Source organism: Bos indicus x Bos taurus, chromosome 10 (assembly GCF_003369695.1).
Source record: "Bos indicus x Bos taurus breed Angus x Brahman F1 hybrid chromosome 10, Bos_hybrid_MaternalHap_v2.0, whole genome shotgun sequence".
In the NCBI taxonomy this organism is placed as follows: domain Eukaryota; kingdom Metazoa; phylum Chordata; class Mammalia; order Artiodactyla; family Bovidae; genus Bos; species Bos indicus x Bos taurus.
Window position 1 is genome coordinate 2,274,339 of NC_040085.1, and position 21,051 is coordinate 2,295,389.

Consider the following 21,051-nt stretch of genomic DNA (forward strand, 5'->3'; position numbering starts at 1 on the left):
CTCACTCACCCCTGACACCTGCCTCCTGTCCGTCATCACACCTTCAGAGGCTGGCACTCGCTTCTGGACGCTCTTCTCGTGTGCCGCTCCGTCTTAATGAGACGGTGCTTCTGAGCTTCCGAATGGAGAGTTAGTTGCACGAGGAAAATCATCTAAGAAGTCGTGTTGTGGGAACGTCTTTACTGACTCATTTTCTGAGAAATGACTGGTGTTTGTAAATCTGCTGTGGAACGTTGACCACCTCTGCACCCCAGCCCATCTCTGCCCTTCACGTCTGAGGCAGGGCCTCTCAGAATATGAGCGTGGAGGTCCTCTCCATTACCCGGGAGCAGGTTGGGGAAGGCACAACACACCATGGGGACAGCGATGAGCCCCTATTGCCGTGTGTGCTGTTGAGTGTCCCTTTGGAATTCAGCTTTAGGTTCACTGATCCTGCTTCCAACCAACTGTGACGTTCCCCACCATCAGTGTGGAGACTGATGGTGTTTGGAGTGGTGCGTCTTGTCTGGAGGGCTGAGATTGCCTGTCTACTCAGAGAAAATCTCAGGAGAAACACCTGTCCACTTTGGGTGCAAATGCTACTGAGTAAATTTAGGAGGGATGATACAGTTGTTCCTTTTTATTCTTTTTGTAACCTGTCTGTGCTGCTCTGGAAGGTTTCACTTCTCCATCTAGATACAGTACTACTTTCTGTGGACAGCCGTGGGGAATGAAGCCCTTTGTGAAAGCATGAAAAACAGTAGCCGTCAGGGGCCACCCTGTATTCTTTAGTCCTGGGTCTGATCAAGGCCATTTGCCAGCCAGGTCAGGGTGCCCCCAAGTAGTTGGGGCTCTTTCCCAGAGAAGCACACCACACCTGCCAGGTTTTCCATCCCAAGTTACCACAGCACAGAATCGGCTGAGGCTGCTCCCCAGGTGGCCATTCTCCTTTTTTGGGCAAAATCCTGTCTCTGGCAACTTTCTACCCAAGCATCCTTCCAAATATGCCAGCTATTCTTCTTGCCTTCTGTGAAGTTATTTCCCACCTCTGAGTTATTTTGCTTATGCTAAATCATCTGCTGAAACTCAGCTCTGTGTCACTAGCTAATTGGCCAGTGCTTCAGTCAGTGGGTCTTGAATGGGGACCCGGGAACACGCCGTGCCATCAAGTATCCCGCAGCAGCTCTGCTCGAAGCCTCGGTAGCTCTGTGTGAGCGAGCGGCCGGCTGCATGGCGCTTGGGCTACTCCGAGCCTTTTAGAAAGAGCATCTCAGCAGAGGGCCATTGCAGCTGGGTTTTGCATCAACCTGTGTGTACCACTTTTTCTACTTGGAATGACGTTGACATGACATCATTGCAGTGGAATCGTTCCAAGGGATATCATTACGAGTTCATTCAGCAGGTGTTCAGGGAGCACGGGCTCTGTGTGAGGCACTGTGCTTGTGTGTCAAGGATGCAGTGATCAGACAGTTCCTCCCTGCAGAGGTGTCTTATGGAGGAAGAATTGGGGAACTAAGACTTACTATTTGTCAGACCCCAATCTAGGTGATTGACCTGATCCTCATCTACAGATGAGAGGTTTGGTATTTTCTCTATTTTTGTGGAAGAGGAAACAGACTCAAAATGACTAGCTTGCAGAGCTCATACTCAAAACAAGTCAAGATGCAAATCTACGGTGTTTAACTGCCAACTCCTTGCCTGGTCCACCAAAGTCATATTTCCCAGACTGTTTCAAGGAATTTTAGTGGCCAAAGCTCTTACAAGGCGTCCATGACAAAAGGCTGCTGTGGTCAAGTGAGTGTGAAAAATCAGTGAAGACTCTGCTTCTCCTCCTGTCCTGGGAACGTACAGTGCCTGTTGGTGTCACCTGAGCGTGTGGAGAAATACTGTGCTAAAGACACATGCCTACATTTCTGGAAGCAGGGCCCGGGAATCTGCATTTTAACCAAACATCCATGTTATTCTTAGCATGTTGAAGTTTGAGGAGCACTGTTCTTGGTTCACTCAGTTTATTTCAGATTTTTGCATTAACTAGTGAGAGTTGGACTGTGAAGAAGGCTGAGCGCCAAAGAATTGATGCTTTTGAACTGTGGTGTTGGAGAAGACTCTTGAGAGTCCCTTGGACTGCAAGGAGATCCAACCAGTCCATTCTGAAGGAGATCAGCCCTGGGATTTCTTTGGAAGGAATGATGCTAAAGCTGAAACTGCAGTACTTTGGCCACCTCATGTGAAGAGCTGACTCATTGGAAAAGACTCTGATGCTGGGAGGGATTGGGGGCAAGAGGAGAAGGGGACGACAGAGGATGAGATGGCTGGTGGCATCACTGACTCGATGGACGTGAGTCTGGGTGAACTCCGGGAGTTGGTGATGGACAGGGAGGCCTGGCGTGCTGCGATTCATGGGGTCGCAAAGAGTCGGACATGACTGAGCGACTGAACTGACTGACTGACTGAACTATAGTCTTAAAATTCCCCAAAGATTTTCCTACTGCCTTTAGTCTATAAAACACTCACTGAGTGTCACTTTCGTGCAAACAAAGCACTCCAGTGTTTAGAAACTGTCACCCACTGGAAGGTTGACCTTTACCACACTGAAAGTTCTTAGGAGACCTAAAGGAAAATAAGAATCATAAAAAATTACTACTTGGCTATGAAAGTGAAAATATAACATCATTTTATATTTTATATGTATAAGCATATACATATAATATGTATGCTTATACATATAAAATATATTCATATATACAGAGATATAATAAAAGTCTAAGGTAAATAAACCAAAATTAATGATATCTCTAGCCTTATGATATTATCAGTGATTTGGAGATTTTTCTACACTTTATACACTTTAATGTTATTAAAAAGAAATATAACTGTTTATCTCATCCTTTTCAAGAACTTATTTTATTATGATCATTTTTTGTGCTTTATGAAGCATCATCTCACACTTCTCAGAGCTCGGATACAGACTGACACGTAATCTCCAGCTGCCCAGAAGCTCAACCAAAACTTCACCATGTTTGACTTTGTTTTGCAAATAGAAAGTATTTCCCTCCCTGTGTCTTCATGGTTCCCCTTCTGTTCTTAGCCCTTCCCAGCTTCTTCCTGGGATAGTGGCACCAGAGGCACAGGGAGAGTCGGGGGGCCTTTGCCTGTGATCCCCAGGGAGGTGCCGTCCACGCTACATATGTGGAAGTGTGTGTGTGTGTGTGCACGTGCGCACATGTGTGTGAAGGAGACAGACACGGGAGAGGGAGCAGTGTGAGGCATTCCAATGAGGAAAGAAGCAAAGACCTTCCCTTCCGTCTAGGAGACATCACTCACGGTGCACACACGGTGAAGGAGTCCAGGCTCAGGTTTCAGAAGACTTCCCTCCATGCAGCAGCAGCCCAGATGCTTCAGTAATTAGCAAGGCTGGGGAGGTGTTCCAACCCTTGCGTGTTTATTTTCCTATGAATGTTCATAATGAACTTTTCCCCATCTTTGTTATAGTTAACTGTACAATATTATCTGCTTTCTTGTTTCGTATACATTTTAACAGGCATTTCAAATACCCTGACAGCTGTTTTATTTCATCTCATCTTACTTACTAGTTGTCTTATATAACAAAGTTACCTGAGGTTGGAGAAACAAGCCTTTTTTAGCTGTTTAAGAAGTAATTGTATTTGTCTTATGTATTATCTTTGCTTTTTTCCCACAGAGATTTATGGAGAACAGCAGCATAATCGCTTGCTACAATGAACTGATTCAAATAGAACATGGGGAAGTTCTCTCACAGTTCAAATTAAGGTATGTAGTGAAATAGGATGAACACGAGGTTAACCGTTCTGTAGCCAAGCTTGTCTGTCCTCAGGCTGAGGGTCACAACCGAACCCCAGAGATTCTGCAGCTATTGAGCAAGTGATGGTAGCTGCTAAAAGAGAGAGTCTAAACTGGGAGCCCTTTGGTATAATGAAATAAATTGGAAGCATTTCTTCTTTTGACAGTATTTTCCACTATTTACAGCAGTTTTAAAATTATACCCTAGGAAAAGTACTGTTTAACTTCTGTACAATTATATGGAGATTAAGAATAGCCTTTGAGCATTAGTACTTAGTACCTGCAACATTTATAAATTCCTACTTGGATTGGTATAGATGGGGGCAGACCCAGGGGTATCTTTATTATGCTAACTATGGTAATTGTTACCTATTTGTGATAGCAGTTGCCTGAGACCTACTTGTGGCCTCAGTATGCATGAGGTATCTTCCAGAGCGTTTTGAAGTCTCTGTGTGCATGTCTGGTGCTCTTAGCTTCTCTGTGGTGCTCACTTCTGAGATAAATGGATTCTCTCGGTGTCTGGGTGGTAGGATACTCTGCTTCTGGGGCTTCTTGAAACAGCTGAGTTCTAGCCCATGCCTGCTTTTGCTCAGGCTCTGCTCTGGCACACTCTCAGGACCTTGATTTCTTCAACCTGTCCCTATGAGCAGAGAGAGCAGGGGAAAGAAGAGGCTCAGGGCAGCTTGTAGCCCCTGGGAGGCCAGTCTCAAGGGGCTGCAGGCTACAGGATGCTAGAAGGGCCCTGGCTCCTCTCTCCAGCAGACTGAGGGGTCAACCTGGCTTTCAGTGTGTGCGTGTGTGCTAAGTTGCTTCAGTCACGTCCAACTCTGTGCAACCATATGGACTGTAGCCTGCCAGGCTTTCAGACTCAGCGAAAAATAAATAAGACAGCATATCTTTGAAATGGCTCTATTTCTTAACTTCATTACTGAATTTGCTTTCAAAGAGAACAAAACCCTTTCTAAACTTAACTTTTCTGGGCCATCCTCTGTTCCTTGAAAGAAAAATGGATGGGCATGAACCCACAGAGACAGGCTCTTCTGTGATTCCCCCTGCTCAGGGAAGTCAACTGTTTGGTGGCTAGACAGCCCTAAGAAGTGTGGGGTAAACGCTCCCTTTTGCAGTCTTAAACAATTGAGAATCTCAAACCAGTTGGGAGTTCTTTGGTAAGGAAAATAAATCCCTTGGTTTCTTTGTATCCATATATTTATTAGCTTCAGGGAACTTCATAGAATTTCTTAGGGAAACCACATTGCCTTTACTACAGCAATTTATGAGTTTTAATTGTACTTTAATTGTTTTTATTCCTGGGGGTCTCTTCTGTTTTTATGGAGAGTGAAAAAGACTTTGTACTTTTATTTTAGATGTTTTCACAATAAATAGGATTAGGAAAAGAGAGATTTCATTTTGGTTTAATTCTTCAACAGTGTTTGATCTACCACAAAAGTGAACTGCAGACGCCTTACTGCTTTGATCGGTAATTCCCTCATTACTGAGTTTTCCTAGGCAGCATGAAGTTTGATGGCACAGGTCAGAGGGCAGAAGGTACCTCGTCAAGGGGGAGTGGAGCGAAGGCAGATCTGGCAATTTGAAATAAACATCCGCAGGCAGCACTGGAGATAAAAAGGAAAGGGCTTTAGGTTATCGTGCTGATGAAATCTGCTCAGAGCCAGGGGACTGAGAACTTCTCAAGGACTCACAGATTCAGAACTCGGCAAGGTTCTAAGCACCTAACAGTGTGCAAGTCCCATAACTTCTCACCCGACAGTGGCTGGAGCTGGTTTGCAGAGTTGGGCTCATTGTAAAGTTGTAGTGAAATGCCTTGGGTTCTTAGTCCAAATCTGCATCACGCCGGTGAACGGACCTGGCCCAGCAGCTGCGGTCCCAGGAAGGTGGGTTTACTCAGAACCCTGACCCCCTCATCTTCTGCACCAGCTTCAGCTTGGCTGATAGGAAGCCTCCCTTCCCAGTCACAAGCATTTGGGAGCAGCCCCTGCAGCGGGGAAGGGAGGCAAGTTCTCTGCAAGAGAAGACAGAGGAGGAAGGACTAAGTGGTCAGGTCCTTCTGATGCTGTTTGGCTGGTTGTACCTCAACTATCTTCAGCGCCCTTCTTGTGTTTTGGAGAAGTAGCGGTGGGGTGTGTGGTTTGATTCTCCCTAGGCCTAGTGGATGGGAGAGACAGTGACCCTCCATGGTCTCTCCAGCTCCTTAGGGTGCTTCAGGACATCTAAACCATCTACCTGCACCCCAGGGGCTGACAGGCAACTCTGTGACTTGCTGTTGATAGGGGAAATGAGGCTCTGTGTTATACAATGCCAGAATAATTATAGACTAATTATATAATACTTTTCCCTGCAATTCCACCCCCAGCTGCAGCTAAATATGTGACATTACTAGCATTCAGCAAGGACACGCTGTGCTGCGTGGATAATACTGGATGTTGGAGGCAGACACTTCTGTCCAGTCTTCGTGGATGGTGACCACATTTACTTAACCAAGAAAAAAGATCATGTAATCAAACATAAGATACCTAATCTAGAAATTCCGTTATATGAGAATAACTTTTAAAGATAGAACAGAATCATACTTCTGTGTACATGTGGTGGATCGCTTTATTGAACAGAAGAATTCATGAGAGGGGGAATGGCTAGGGAGACAAGGGGGGACTGATGACCATTTATCACTTATGTTCTTGTGCTTCTTTATCGTGAAAAGAACTACGTTAACCAAAATATCAGTAGGATTTGGGTATTTACTGGGAGTTTAAGCTGATGTGCATGCCAAATCGCTTCAGTCATGTCCACCCCTATGGGCTGTGAGTTTACACTAATGAAGGATGAGCTATTGTTTCATCATTAGGCAGTCTGATACCCATTATCTGAGGCTTACACTTGGATCAGTTTATTTTACTCCAAGTCTTAAGACAGTAGCAGTCCTCCATTTTAGAAAGAATCAATTCCTGATGCGCAAACCTTGGTATTCTGTGGAACACTACACCTCTCGTTACCAACCGATGTTTATAGAGCACTTTATCCTCACATGGGCTCTGCGTGACAGTCGTCGTGTTACAGGAGTGGAAACCGAGCTGTGATGGCTTAAAGTAAGCAGCCTGCACTGCATCACTGCCCAGGAACGCTTCTGGCTGGTGGCATGTCCACGACTCCCTCCCTGCCACTTGCACACTCCTGCTGGGATGTGAGTTTGTGTCCAGAACCGTCGCCCTTCCCGCCACCACCTTGCACAATGCATCCTACCCTGGTTCTACAGCCTCGGTGTGTATGTCTCAGAGGGCTGTGCATGTTTTGTTGGAGTAGATTCTAGAGTCCCTTTGTTAGGAACACAAGAGATCATGTAACCCAGCCACCGCAGCACAACTGACAGAGGAAACACTGAGAGCCAGAGAGACTCTTGGCACGGTCACGAGGACCTGATACGTAGGTGCCAGTGCTGGAGCAGAATCCAGGCACCCTGTGTTAAGTCAGACGCACTCTGCACACCGTCATAGCACTGTGTTCCCTGTAGATGTTCTGCCTGTTGTTGTTCAGTCGCTCAGTCATGTCAGACTCTTTGTGATCGGCACGCCAGGCTTCCCTGTCCTTCACCATCTCCCAGAGTTTGCTCAAACCCATGTCCATTGACTCGGTGATGCCACCCAACCATCTCGTCCTCTGTTGTCCCCTTCTCCTCCTGCCCTCACTCTTTCCCAGCATCAGGGTCTTTTCCCATGCGTTGGCTCTTTGCCTCAGGTGGCCAAAGTATTGGAGCTTCAGCATCAGTCCTTCCAATGAATATTCAGGGTTGATTTCCTTTAGGACTGACTTGTTTGATCTCCTTGCAGTCCAAGGGACTCTCAAGAGTCTCCTCCAATATCACAGTCTGAAAGCATCAGTTCTTTAGCACTCAGCCTTCTTTATGTTCCATCCATGGTCTCACATCCATACACGACTACTGGAAAAATCAAAGCTTTGATAAAAGGGTCTTTGCAGGCAAAGTAATGTCTCTGCTTTTTAATACACTGTCTAGATTTATCATAGCTTTGTGATATTTACCTGCTTCATGTGAATCTTCATGGACAACTAAGAAGATGAAGGGGAAATGGTTACATTACTAGTACTTCTTGGCTTTTCACAACAATATTCTGTTTCTCTGGAGCTTTTTCTAATTTTTCAACTTCTCAACCTGAAGACTACAAAAATACATTCACATTGCTGTGTTATATGGCTCATAAAAACAGAAAAATTAAGCTAAATTTCTTCTATGTGAAGAATATTAATAATTAATGCAGGAAATTTAATTCTCAAACTCTAGGAATATGATTCAAAGTAATTACTTCATTTTGCTACAGGTTTATTTAAACAGAACCATCAACCAAGTTGATTTAAAGCCTAGATTTACACATGGCAGTCCCATACCATTCGTCGCCAGAGACAGTAATCTGCTGGTCCTGCCAGTATACTTTCACTTTAACTATTGATAAAGATCTGCTTTGTTCCGTGGGGCGTGATGTTCACCAGAGAGTGTATGCTTTGTAGTGAACATCCGATAGATCCATTTTGGCAGCTGGAGCTAAGATCTTGTACGAAAGCAACCTCTTGAATTGACAGAAACCGTCATACTTGGAGGTAGCTGTTTACATACTTAATTGAGCCACACAGGTCCTTCAAGAAAATACTTGGGTGCGAGGGGAATGTTTCATCTGATCAGACGTGTTAGCACTTCATTATCCAGCTCCCAAAGCTAAGGAACTAGCCCACACAGACTTGCTTTTCCTTGTGGGACTGCTGGAGATAGGGCTCGCTTTGCTGTGGTGCTGGGCTGGGTGCTGGACCCAAAGGCCTGAGCACACTGCGATGAGACGAGCTCTTTCTTGGTTCTTCATAAGACGTGGTGCAGTAATGACTTTGGTAACAATTTTAAAGTCCTCCTTGATTCTTTTTCACATTTTAAATGATCATGTTTACAAATACAGCGTTGCTAACAGGACAGTACATAGCTCATATTAGGTAGGCTGTAGCAACTTACTTTATTTTTTGTTCTAATTGAAGTATAGCTGCTGTACCATATGTTACAATATGTGCTGTGCTTAGTTGCTCAGTCATGTCCAACTCTTTGTGACCCCATGGACTATAGCCCACTGGGCTCCTCTGTCCATGGGATTCTCCAGGCCATGTCCTCCTCCAGGGGATCCTCCCAACCCAGGGGTTGAACTCAGGTCTCCCACATTGCAGGCAGATTCTTTACCATCTGAGCCACCAGGGAAGCCCAAGAATACTTGGAGTGGGTAGCCTCTCCTTTCTCCAGGAGATCTTCCTGACCCAGGAATCGAACTGGGGTCTCCTGCATTGCAGGCTGGAGAAGGCAATGGCACCCCACTCCAGTACTCTCGCCTGGAAGATCCCATGGACAGAGGAGCCTGGTAGGCTTCAGTCCATGGGGTCTCGAAGAGTCAGACACAACTGAGCGACTTCACTTTTACTTTTCATTTTCATGCATTGGAGAAGGAAATGGCAACCCACTCCAGTGTTCTTGCGTGGAGAATCCCAGGGACAGAAGAGCCTGGTGGGCTGCCATCTATGGGGTTGCACAGAGTCGGAAACGACTGAAGTGACTTAGCAGCATTTCAGGTGGATTCTTTACCAACCGAGCTACCAGGGAAGCCCCTATGTTACAATATAGTAATTCATAAGTTTGAAAGGTTATGCTCCATTTATAGTTATAATAAAATATTATACTATATATCCCTATAGCTTATTTTATACCTAATAGTTTGTATCTCTTTCTCCCCTCTCCCCAGTGGTAACCACTAGTTTGTACTCTATATCTGTGAATTTGCTTTTTGTTATATTCACTGGTTTGTTGATTTTTTTAGATTCCACGTATAAGTGATATCATATAGTATTTGTCTTTTTCTGACTTATCTCACTTGGCATAATGCCCACCAAGTCCATCCATGTTGCTGCAAATGGCAAACTTTTGTTCTTTTTGTGGCTGAGTAATATTCCATTGTATATCTACACCACATCTTTATCCATTCATCTGTCAATGGGTACTTACATTGCTTCCATGTCTTGGTTATTGTGAATAATGCTGTTACAAATATTGGGGCATATGTATGTTTTTGAATTAGTGTGTTTGTTTTTTATGGATGTATACCCAGGAGTGGAATTGCTGGGTCATAGTGGAAACAGTGTCAGACTTTATTTTTCTGGGCTCCAAAATCACTACAGATGGTGACTGCAGCCATGAAATTAAAAGATGCTTACTCCTTGGAAGGAAAATTATGACCAACCTAGACAGCATATTCAAAAGCAGAGACATTACTTTGCCAACAAAGGTCTGTCTAGTCAAGGCTATGGTTTTTCCTGTGGTCATGTATGGATGTGAGAGTTGGACTGCAAAGAAGGCTGAGCGCCAAAGAATTGATGGTGTTGGAGAAGACTCTTGAGAGTCCCTTGCAGTGCAAGGAGATCCAACCAGTCCATTCTGAAGGAGATCAGCCCTGGGATTTCTTTGGAAGGAATGATGCTAAAGCTGAAACTCCAGTACTTTGGCCACCTCATGCGAAGAGTTGACTCATTGGAAAAGACTCTGATGCTGGGAGGGATTGGGGGCAGGAGGAGAAGGGGACAACAGAGGATGAGATGGCTGGATGGCATCACTGATTCGATGGACATGAGTCTGGGTGAACTCCGGGAGTTGGTGATGGACAGGGAGGCCTGGCGTGCTGCAATTCATGGGGTCGCAAAGAGTCGGACACGACTGAGCAACTGATTTGATCTGATCTGATCTGATGATAGTTCTGTGTCATATGGTAGTTCTGTTTCCAGTTTTTTGAGAAACATAGTTTGGAGCAATTTGAATAAGAAAATGCCTTACCCTATTGGGCATCTTGGTTGCATGGGGTTTATGTTCTCCTCTCCTCACCTCCATCACGATTACTTACTGTACATACCCTCCCACACTGGCGTCTTCATCTCTGCAGTGACAGGAACACCACCCGTCAATGGACTAAAATCCTTCATTTTCCATGCAGGTTGCCTTGCTACTATTGAAAGCAGTTCTGGGTTTGATGTTTCAGATACACTCATGAGAAAGTATAGGTTATGATTAACTTTTCTTCTCACCAACAGCCTTTGAAAGCTTTAACAAAGAATTATTCTGAGATCTTGCAAATAATATTAAGTACCATGTCTTGAAATCTTAAGTTGTCCCAAGTACTTTGAGACATAGCTCACATAAACTATCTATGTTGAGTCTTACAACGAAATTTAAAGAATCTGCCAGCAATGTAGGAGACCCAAATTCGATCCCTGGGTTGGGAAGATCCCCTGGAGGAGGGCATGGCAACCCACTCCAGTATTCTTGCCTGGAGAATTCCATGAACAGAGGAGCCCAGCGGGCTACAGTCCCTGGGGTCACAAAGAATCAGACATGACTGGTCAACTAACACTTCACTTCGTTTTATAGATGAGGAAACTGGGACCCAGCAAAGAGAAAACATTGCCCAGGGTCCCATCACTGGCAAAATACCGAACCAAGTTTCACCCAATTTTTTTCTACTCTCTGCCTTGTAAACAGTTCAAAGTAAAATGGCAAAGTTAGATGCTTTATGAGAGAAAAAATGAATAATGTTTTAAGAGTTTATGAGAAGAAACATCTGTCTAGTAAATTAACATTATTTGTGGGGGGACTGCAGCCATGAAATTAAAAGACGTTTACTCCTTGGAAGGAAAGTTATGACCAATCTAGACAGCATATTCAAAAGCAGAGACATTACTTTGCCAATAAAGGTCCGTCTAGTCAAGGCTATGGTTTTTCCTATGGTCATGTATGGATGTGAGAGTTGGACTGTGAAGAAGGCTGAGCACCGAAGAATTGATGCTTTTGAACTGTGGTGTTGGAGAAGACTCTTGAGAGTCCCTTGCAGTGCAAGGAGATCCAACCAGTCCATTCTGAAGGAGATCAGCCCTAGAATTTCTTTGGAAGGAATGATGCTAAAGCTGAAACTCCAGTACTTTGGCCACCTCATGTGAAGAGTTGACTCATTGGAAAAGACTCTGATGCTGGGAGGGATTGAGGGCAGGAGGAGAAGGGGATGACAGAGAATGAGATGGCTGGATGGCATCACTGACTCGATGGACATGAGTCTGAGTGAACTCCAGGAGTTGGTGATGGACAGGGAGGCCTGGCGTGCTGCGATTCATGGGGTCGAAAAGAGTCGGACACGACTGAGCGACTGAACTGAACTGAATGTGTGAGAAAGCCTTCAGTGGACTTGTTTAAATAGCCAGCATGAATAAGAAAGCTCTGGAAACTAGGCACATACTTCCTGAGTTAGATGGTAAGTAGCTTACTGTATCTGGAGTTGCTCTAGGTTGTAAGGTAGCTAGAATGTTACGTGAGAAATTGAAATGATTTTAAATATTCTAGATATACAAGGAAGGTCATCAAGAATAGTGCCCACCTGGAGACCTGTAAAATGAACCAGGCAAGAGGAATTCTGCCCTCTTTGCCTTTCATCAGACGGTGGGTATAGTTGAAAGCAAAGTACCATAAAGTCTTCTTAACTAAGGTCATCAAAGTAAGGAAAGAAAAAACAAAATGTTTCTATGTCTGTTGCAAAAGGCCAGAATACCTCAGATCCAATATGGGCTTAATTAGGTTTTCCAAGCTGATGGGGACGGGACTTCTCCATGACAGTGCTGTGACTGGAACAGCAGAATGTCATTGATGTAGAACACAGGCGCCTCTGAGACCGGCTTCTCCGTGTCTCTTTCCTTGTGTCGGTACGAAGGTTCCATCCAGCACACGCGGAGGTCATTCCATGACCCATGACAATCGGCTGGACAACGTTCTTCTCCTTGTGTGATATACGTAGAAGTATCTGCTATTGTTTATTTCATTTGAAAGGCTAGGTTTCCTTTTTTTTCCCTCCAAAACAGAATATCAAAAGGTACTTGTTTTTAATGAATCTGAGGAACTGTCTACTTTGGTAAGTTAACAGATGAAACGCTCATGGTTTTCTCGCAGAACTAACATGAATCTTTTGCAACTTTCAGGGCCTGTAATTCAGTGTTTACAGCATTAGACCACTGTCACGAAGCCATAGAAATCACAAGCGATGACCACGTGATCCAGGTATGGGGGGCACGTTTTATCTTTAGACATCAAAAGAGAGCCTTTCAAGTCTGAGCCACCCTTTTCTGAGCACTTTGCTCTAATTCTCACATTTCAGCACACTTTCTTTGGAGAAAGGAACATCAAAGTATGCAAAGAAAACTAATACTCTTTGGCTGAGAATTAGATACTCAGTAGGAATAAAAATTAGTTCAGATCAGAACCTGCGATTTCTCTGACAGAGACGGGGTAAATTCTTTAGACTTTGCGGAAAGACATTGTTTATACCAAAGTATGTCAGAACTGTAAATATTTATAAATACCTTGGGAACAGAATATTATCAGTGGTCCTCACTGATTTGCCTACAGTTGGTATTCCAGTTATAAAGTAGTCTTATATAATATAGGGGCTTCCCAGGTGGCACTAGTGGTAAAGAATCTGCCTGCAATGCAGGCTACTGGGGTTGGATCCCTGGGCTGGGAAGATCCCCTGGCGGAGGGCATGGCCACCCACTCCAGTATTCTCACCCGGAGCATTCCATGGACAGAGGAGCCTGGTGGGCTACAGTCCATGCGGTCCCAAAGAGTCAGACACGACTGAAGTGACTTGGCATGTACGCTTAGATAATATTAAAGTCGTCTTCCTAAGGAAATGTGTTTGGCAGACAAACGTTTGTGGAAATAAAGTTGTCTTATTATTTTTGGAAGGTAGGAAATTCCATGGACAGAGGAGTCTGGCAAGCTATAATAAATCCATGCGATCACAAAGAGTCAGACACAATAGAGCAACTAACACTATAAGACATTTACACTTAGAAAATATTCTGAAATGTAGACTCTGCACTGACGGGCACTGGCCTGCCCGCCCTTGGTCTGCATCATGGCGCTGAGTGTGAGAGGCTCGCTGCCCTTGGTAGAGATAAAGACTGTGTCCAGCACAGCGCCCACGACAGTGTCTCACACGCTTTCCTGGGAAACAGCCCGCTGCCCACACAGACACCCCGCTCCCACCTGGGGTTGGTGACAGCAGTTACCCACTGTGTGTGGGCCTGGTCACCCACACGCTCGTGGAGTTCCCTTGTTTCCCTTCAGGAACCCCATGAAAGAGACATACAGTATACAGATGGGGAAACCGAGGCCCAGGAGGGCCGAGGAATTCCTCCAAGGAAAACCCCGGTAATAAATACTGGAACCAAAACATCCGGCCATGTCTTTCTGACTCCGGAGCCTTCCCACCTGGTTCCCTGTTTGGCTGGTTTTTGGACTTTGATTTCCATGACATGGGTCTAAAGGCTTCCTCATGATGCCGCCTGTCACCGGCCCACCTGCCCGCGGATCCGCCCTGAACTACAGAGAAATCAGACATGTTTCTGTTATAGACCGGGCGCAGGTGCACTTCCACCTGGACTCGAACGTCAGTTCTGTTCATGAAACATTTGTTTGGCACCTCCCTCTTTTTTTCTTTCTTTACGAGAGAAAAGCAGAAGTTTCTTCATATATACTTGCATACCAAGGAGATATCCAGGGAAAAGGCGTGAACTCACACCTCCAGCTTTTACAGGGAAGCCGGGGGTGGTTTTAGTGATGAGGGGAAGGGGCTGTCTGCTCTCTACCAGCTGTAATCTTGCAGGCAGTCCTTTCACAGACAGATGAGTCCTTCCTTCTCCAGTTAGCTCCTGATGGTCAGGAAACCTGCATCTCTGGGAGAGGCGGTAGGCTGGTGGTGTCACAAGCTATGAATCACCACCAGCCTATACCTCAAATAGGAAGGAGCAGAGGCTGGGGACGGTGGGTGCCTGGTTAGGGGAATCCTCATATTAAAAGGGAAACTGTACTGATTGCAGGGTTTCCCTTGGGGCACCCTCTCAGGCCCCTTTACAAGCCTGCCAGCATCCTAAACATAAAACTCAAGCACAAGGAGGAAGTCGAAAAGAGGATGTTACATATAAGGGGCAAATTTAAAAGGCCTTTGTGCCATAGATTTTAAAAGGTGTCATCATGAGTGAGTTGCATCATATACGTATTCAGTACCAGAGTCCTTCTCGGGGCAGCTCTGCTTCTCAGGGCATGTGTCTCTTAGTGCAGGTGGCAGAAGCACTTGACATTCATAAATATTCTCTCTCTCCCTTTCCATCCACTGAAACTGTTTGCTTCAAAACACTTACTTAAGTGGTGCTTACCATGTGCCAGACACAGTACTTAGCATTTTGCACATGCTCGTTTATTTCTTAAAACAATTCTATGAACCAGGTACTACTGTCCGAGCTGTTTTACAAATGAGGAAACTGAGGTCCAGAGAAGATCAGTAAACTGCCCGTGGTGCTAGTGATGGACAGAGCCAGGGTGTGAACTTGAGTGCCTTGGCTTCGCAGTCCATGTCCTGGAGTACCTGTTGCGTTGTGAGGTCGCCTGGCACGAATGAAGGCCTATGACTTCTACCTGTATTTACAGCCAAGTAGCAAAAGCAGAGTAAACACATAAGATATGAGCATTTGGCCAACAAATAAGGAGAACAATACATGCTCAAGTATTATTCATTCCTCAGCTATTTACTGAACAGTCCTGAATATCCAAAGACAAATCTGAAGTAACCTTTGCCCTTGAGGATTTTCATGTCTAGTCGGGGAGAGAGAAAGAAAAGAATTTAGGTCCAGTGTAATAGGGCATCAGAAGCCTGCATAGGATGGGGTGGGAGTCGTCGGAGAGGCACAGGCTCCAACTGGGTAGGGACTTAAGGACAGCTTGCTGGAGCGGGGTGGAAATCAGAGCTGACATGACCAGGAGGTGGGGAAGGGCCTCTAGGCAGAGAGCACAGTCCCACAGGTTGGGAGACAAGCCCAGGCCACCTAGCTGCAGGCAGGGCAGGCCCGGGGACTGTGAGCCCGACCTGATGAGCAGGGGTCCTGCTGCCCGCCCAGGGAGGGCGGCGACCACCACGGGAAAGTGCTAGAAGGTCAGTGAAGACAGTGTCACCACCCCTTCCTCTTCAGTGACCCCTGGAAGGCCCAAGAGCCACCTCCCAGCCCCTCCTCCTCCCAGGGTGGACGGTGCTAGTAGAAGCCGGCTTCCCCAGGGCGCAGCTCCCCACGTGTCCCTGCATCACTGTGCTCCCCACTGCTGTCATCCCCGTGGAGGGCAAAAGTGATTCCATGGGCAAGACCATTTCTAAAGCAGCACGTGGATGTCAGTTATGCCCAAAGAAACCCGTGACCTAGATGCAGTGCACTCACATTCTCCCCACGATCCTGTTGCTTGTCCCCTCCACTCACCTGCTCATCTGCTGATTCTGTTCTTTGAGAAGAAATGGGAGGCTGTGGACAGGAGCTGGGAGGCAGCCAAGGTGATAGCTCTAAATTCCAGGGCCCTGGACAGAATTTTGGAAGGAAGCTTCTGAGTCTGCCCATCCCAACATGTGCTCAGTGGGGACGATGCCTCAGGCCTGCGCTGTGCCCAGCTGCGAAAGGACTCCCTCCTGCCCAAGGTTTTTAACTGAATTTATGCTTCAGTTAGACCAGAAGTGGCCTTAAGGCATAGCACTGGTTAATAGACAGTGGCAATTATCTATTAATATTATCTAGACACAAGAGATCAAATTGCTTCCTTGTAGAAATGTGACTAATAGAAGCCATGACCTGTTGAGTGGAGTTCTAGTTAATTTTTTTTAAGACTTTTTTTCTGATGTGGCCCATTTTCAAGTCTTTATTGGATTTGTCACGATATTGCTTCTGTTTTATGTTTTGGTTTTTGGCTGCAAGGCATGTGGGATCAAACCCGCATCCCCTGCATTGGAAGGTAAAGTCTCAACCACTGGGTCAACAGGGACATCGCTCTAGTTAATTTTTCTGTGTTCTTTTTTTTCTGAGTTTTTTCTTATTTCATGGGCAGTGGGTGGTGAATAAGGCCCATTGCAAGCTGGCACTGGTAAATAAAGGTTTCTTGCTATTTTTACTGCTGAAGAATGTCTTCCAGTTTCCAGAGGGCCTAGGGTGCTGGGATGGCAGTTGAATGAGCGTATTGCTGGTCAGGAGGGAGCCCACCCCCTGGGGCTGGGGGACTCATCGGACTGTATCAGAGAACGCTGGCCCGGGGCACGTTTTCTGTGCCCTACAAGTGTTCTGCGGGCACACAGCAACCTGTCCTGACCCATATCCACTTCCCATTTGCAGTATGTCAACCCAGCCTTCGAGAGGATGATGGGCTACCACAAAGGCGAACTGCTGGGGAAAGAACTCGCCGAGCTGCCCAAAAGCGACAAGAACCGGGCGGACCTTCTCGACACCATCAACACCTGCATCAAGAAGGGCAAGGTGGGCGAAACCCGACCCATCCACAGCCCCCGCCCAACTAAGGTGTCATCTCTTTCACATGGGCTTCTTTAATGTTACAATTAGGTGAAAAATCTCTTACGTTTGTAAGATGAGTTCAAATCTGAGTTAATTTTGGATAGCAGGCAAACCTGGTGCTTATCACGATGATATAGAATCTGAAGATTTTGTACAAGGAAATTTCTTCCTTCGTGTGATTATGTCTCACCTGTGATGGCTGGAAATTCATGCCTATCTCCAAGCAGAGTTCCTCCCAGGATTTAGTTTATTCAGAGTTTGAAGGACTAGGATTTAGTATCAGTATTCACATGTTTCATAGGCCCACTTTTCAAACAGTTTTTTTTTTTTCTATTCTCTTTACTCATCACAGTTGAGAAGAGACGTACAACTCCCTTGTCCCTGCCTCGGCAGTCTGTCCGGCAGCCTCCTCTGCATCCCAGCAGATGAAGGCAGTGGTGTGGATGCGGTGGGCATCTCCCACAAGCCCTTCCTTCCAGACCACTGCCCTTGGAGCTGGAACTTCCTGGGCATTTTCTTGGAAGCATTCAGATGCTTTCTCTGATGTGAAAGAGTTCGATAGCTTTGCATTTATTCACTGGGGGACCATTTTATGGGAATACAGTAAGTTTGGATTATATATGATGGCCAGAATTAATAGAAGAATATTAGGGGAGTGAGACCAAAAAGGAAGCAGGAAAACTTTACTGGAAGACTGCTGCCACACCCCTGGTGGCCCCAGCCTGAGTACCAGTTGGCCTTCCCGTGTGAGTGTTTGGGTGAGAAGAGGCAGCAGAGCATCTCACATCCTGATTCAGCCACTTCCTCCCAGAAGCAGTGGAGGTGCCACAGGCTCCCCCTGGAGGCCGCCAGGCTCTTCGTCCTGCCCAGTTCCACAGGGTCTGGATGCGGGAGGAACCTCACACTCCCCTTTGCCTCATCCATGGAACCTACCAGGAGCCAGGCTAAGCCCAGAGAAGGCTTGACTGGAGGCCCCAGAGGATAGTAGAAGGGGAGTGGAGATAGATTTATAACCACGTTTTCTACTTCCTCGTGTGGGCAGATTAGTTTGCATCTCTGAGCCTCAGTGGACAGATCTGCAAATGAAGGGTGATGAATACCAGGCTCGCAGGTTGTCATAAAGACCTCAAGAGAGACCTTAAAGAATTCCTTGACCTGGTGCCGCTACACCCACGGGGCTGAGAGCCCAGAGCCTGGAAGGGGCAGCCTGGTGGTGGCTGGGCTTGATCCTTGTGGGCCTTGGGCCCTGTGGGTCTGAGCCTTGTGTAGTCAGCACCACGGTGGGCGCAGCTAGAGAGCGGTGTTCTGTGGGGTGTAGGAAAAGCGCCTGGGAATTTCACTGCTGAACGTGATGAGACCCTCTGTAGGAGCCACTGAGTACCTGGACGGAAGGATCTTGAGAGCTCTCTTTGTCCCTGTAGGAGTGGCAGGGCGTCTACTATGCCAGACGGAAATCCGGCGACAGCATCCAGCAGCACGTGAAGATCACACCAGTGATCGGCCAAGGAGGGTGAGCACCCACTCTTAACCTCTGCTGTTTGAGGGGCCCCTGTGGGCATCGGGTTTGTACGTGGGAAATGCAAGTGGGTTAAACCCACCAGTACAACAGGACTGGGTGTGTACATAATGCGTGCCGAGGCCGCCTCCATGCGGCCCCTGAACAAATCACCCCTCTTCTCCTGCCTGTGGGCCTTCTGAAGCCTCAGCCCAACTGTCCACCTCCGCCTGGTTGTCTATGGTTGTCCCCACACCCCAAGGGGCCAATTTCTAGACCTTCCCTTGTCATCACTGCAACTACAGAACTTCGGGGCTCCCTGCCTCAGCCCCGCCTGGGAGCCGAGCTCCTTTCTTTGGGGTACTGGCTCTGTGATGATTCTCTCCAGGCCTCAGGGCTTGTTCACGAGAGGACAGAGCACGAGGGTCATGCTTAGGAGAGAAAGGTGTCTGACCAGAAGCTGAGGCAGCTGATTCCATGTAGCCTCAGCTTACCAGAGGAGCCTATTCATTTGCAGGGAAACAAAGAAAATATGCAATTCCTTTTCCTTCTCCCAGTTGTTTTGTGAGAAGGTTTATGGAGCCAAACAGGACCCCTAACAGTGCCCCACCGAGGAGCCTTTGTAAAGGAGCCTGGAGTCAACCAACCAGCCTCTTAGTATAGGTGTACAGGGTACACACGCCACTGGGTGACATTTTGGAAAAAGAGCAGTTACGGTGTGAACAACCAGGCAGGAGAGCCCCGTCTGTGACTTACTGTGTGTGTGTTAGTCACCCAGTCATGTCCGACTCTGTGACTACATGGACGGTAGCCCACCAGGCTCCTCTGTCCGAGGAACTCTCTAGACCAGAATACTGGAGTGGGTTGCCATTTCCTCCTGCAGGGGATCCTCCTGACCCAGGGATGGAACCCAGGTTCCAGCATTGCGGGCAGATTCTTTACTGTCTGAGCCACTGGGGAAGGTTGGAAGGCAATCTGTAGCCAGCAAAGTGTCTGTAGGGTGCTTTCCCTCTGATTTCACTTACTGGTTAGTTTTGAAACTGTTCCTGCTCAGTTCAGAGACCACTGTCCCATGTTTCCTGCCGCTCTGCTTCACTCCAGGTGGCGGGGGCACCGGCATGCCCTGAGCAGAGGTCACGAGTTTGCAGAGAAAGGCCCCTGAGGGCCCCCCTGCCTCCCCTGAGCACGCAGGCCTCCGCGGGGCCGTTCCCAGCAGCAGTCAGAACGCAGGGCCACGCCGGCCGTCACGTCATTGTTTCCGACTGCATCCGGGGACTGTGTTTTCTTCCTAAGATGGACTTGTGTGTTGTGTATGACCAGAATTGTTAGCTTACAAAGCAGAGGAGACCATGTTACTGTTTGGTGATTTCTGTCAGGATGAGTTTTTCTGATCTTTCTGATTTTATGGGTAAGAGCAAGAAGTTCTGTTGTCCAGAGGCAGTGTTATTTCCCACACCCCACCCGTATTTCCCCCCAGTGAACTATCAGAAGAAAGTCTTATTAAGGGTGGGGACATTTTACCTCTTCCTATTTAGTGAAGCTCAATACAGAATAACCAGCATATTCGATTCTCTCTTCAGAGTCCTCCAGAGAAAACAGAACTAAAGAGACAGAAACAGAAACACAGAAAAGAGGTTCCTTACTGTGGAACCTAACGTGGCCCTGTGAAATTCTAGCTGCGCTCGAGAAAAGTCTGCCTGGAGCTGACCTTTGTGTAGCACTAAGACACCTGTTGTCTTTTCCGTCTCCCTGTGGTGACGGCCAAGACCACAGGCTGTCTCGGGGTTCTGTCCATGAACTGAAAATAAGAGGACTTCTCTCTGCCCTGAAAAGTGCCATTGTGCATGATGACCAGGCTGTGAAAGAGTGTGGAATATTAAATATAAAAATAGCAACCATGGACTTTGGTCAGTACCTGAGTACTCACCAAATGAGTGCCTTCTATATAAGCCATAAAAGTGTTCGTGTCTGCAGAATTAAAACCCATTTCGTTTGGAGTAGCATTTCATCCTGTCACCAAGGCTGTCTAGGAGCCAGCCCTCAGGAGTCAGTTAGAAACGTAGTATCCATTAGGAGAGTGTTTCGGAGCCAGCCGTGATTAAAAGGAGAGCCCAGTTTTTGAAGGCAGGTGTAGATTGTGTGTTTAAAAAAAAAAAAAATGCATCTTTTATAGATTGTGTTTTATTGGAATTTAAAACCTGCCCCAGAATGGACCCTGGAGTTTTTTACTTGAAGAAGATTCTGTTGATGTTTTCGTTTGCTGACTTGTTGAATTGTCTCATGTCTGACTCACTAAT

General features: G+C 46.6%; 1 protein-coding gene across 4 annotated transcripts in view; it reads left to right on the forward strand.

Annotated features, from left to right (window-relative positions):
- PDE8B (phosphodiesterase 8B) overlaps positions 1-21,051 on the forward strand; it is a 260,561-nt gene that overhangs the window by 169,764 nt on the left and 69,746 nt on the right. For all 4 annotated transcript variants that reach the window (XM_027552923.1, XM_027552922.1, XM_027552920.1 and 1 more), the window contains exons 6-9: positions 3,680-3,768; positions 12,859-12,937; positions 17,083-17,223; positions 18,681-18,769. In XM_027552923.1, coding sequence (XP_027408724.1) covers positions 3,680-3,768; positions 12,859-12,937; positions 17,083-17,223; positions 18,681-18,769 — 398 coding nt within the window. The remainder of the gene's footprint in view (positions 1-3,679; positions 3,769-12,858; positions 12,938-17,082; positions 17,224-18,680; positions 18,770-21,051) is intronic.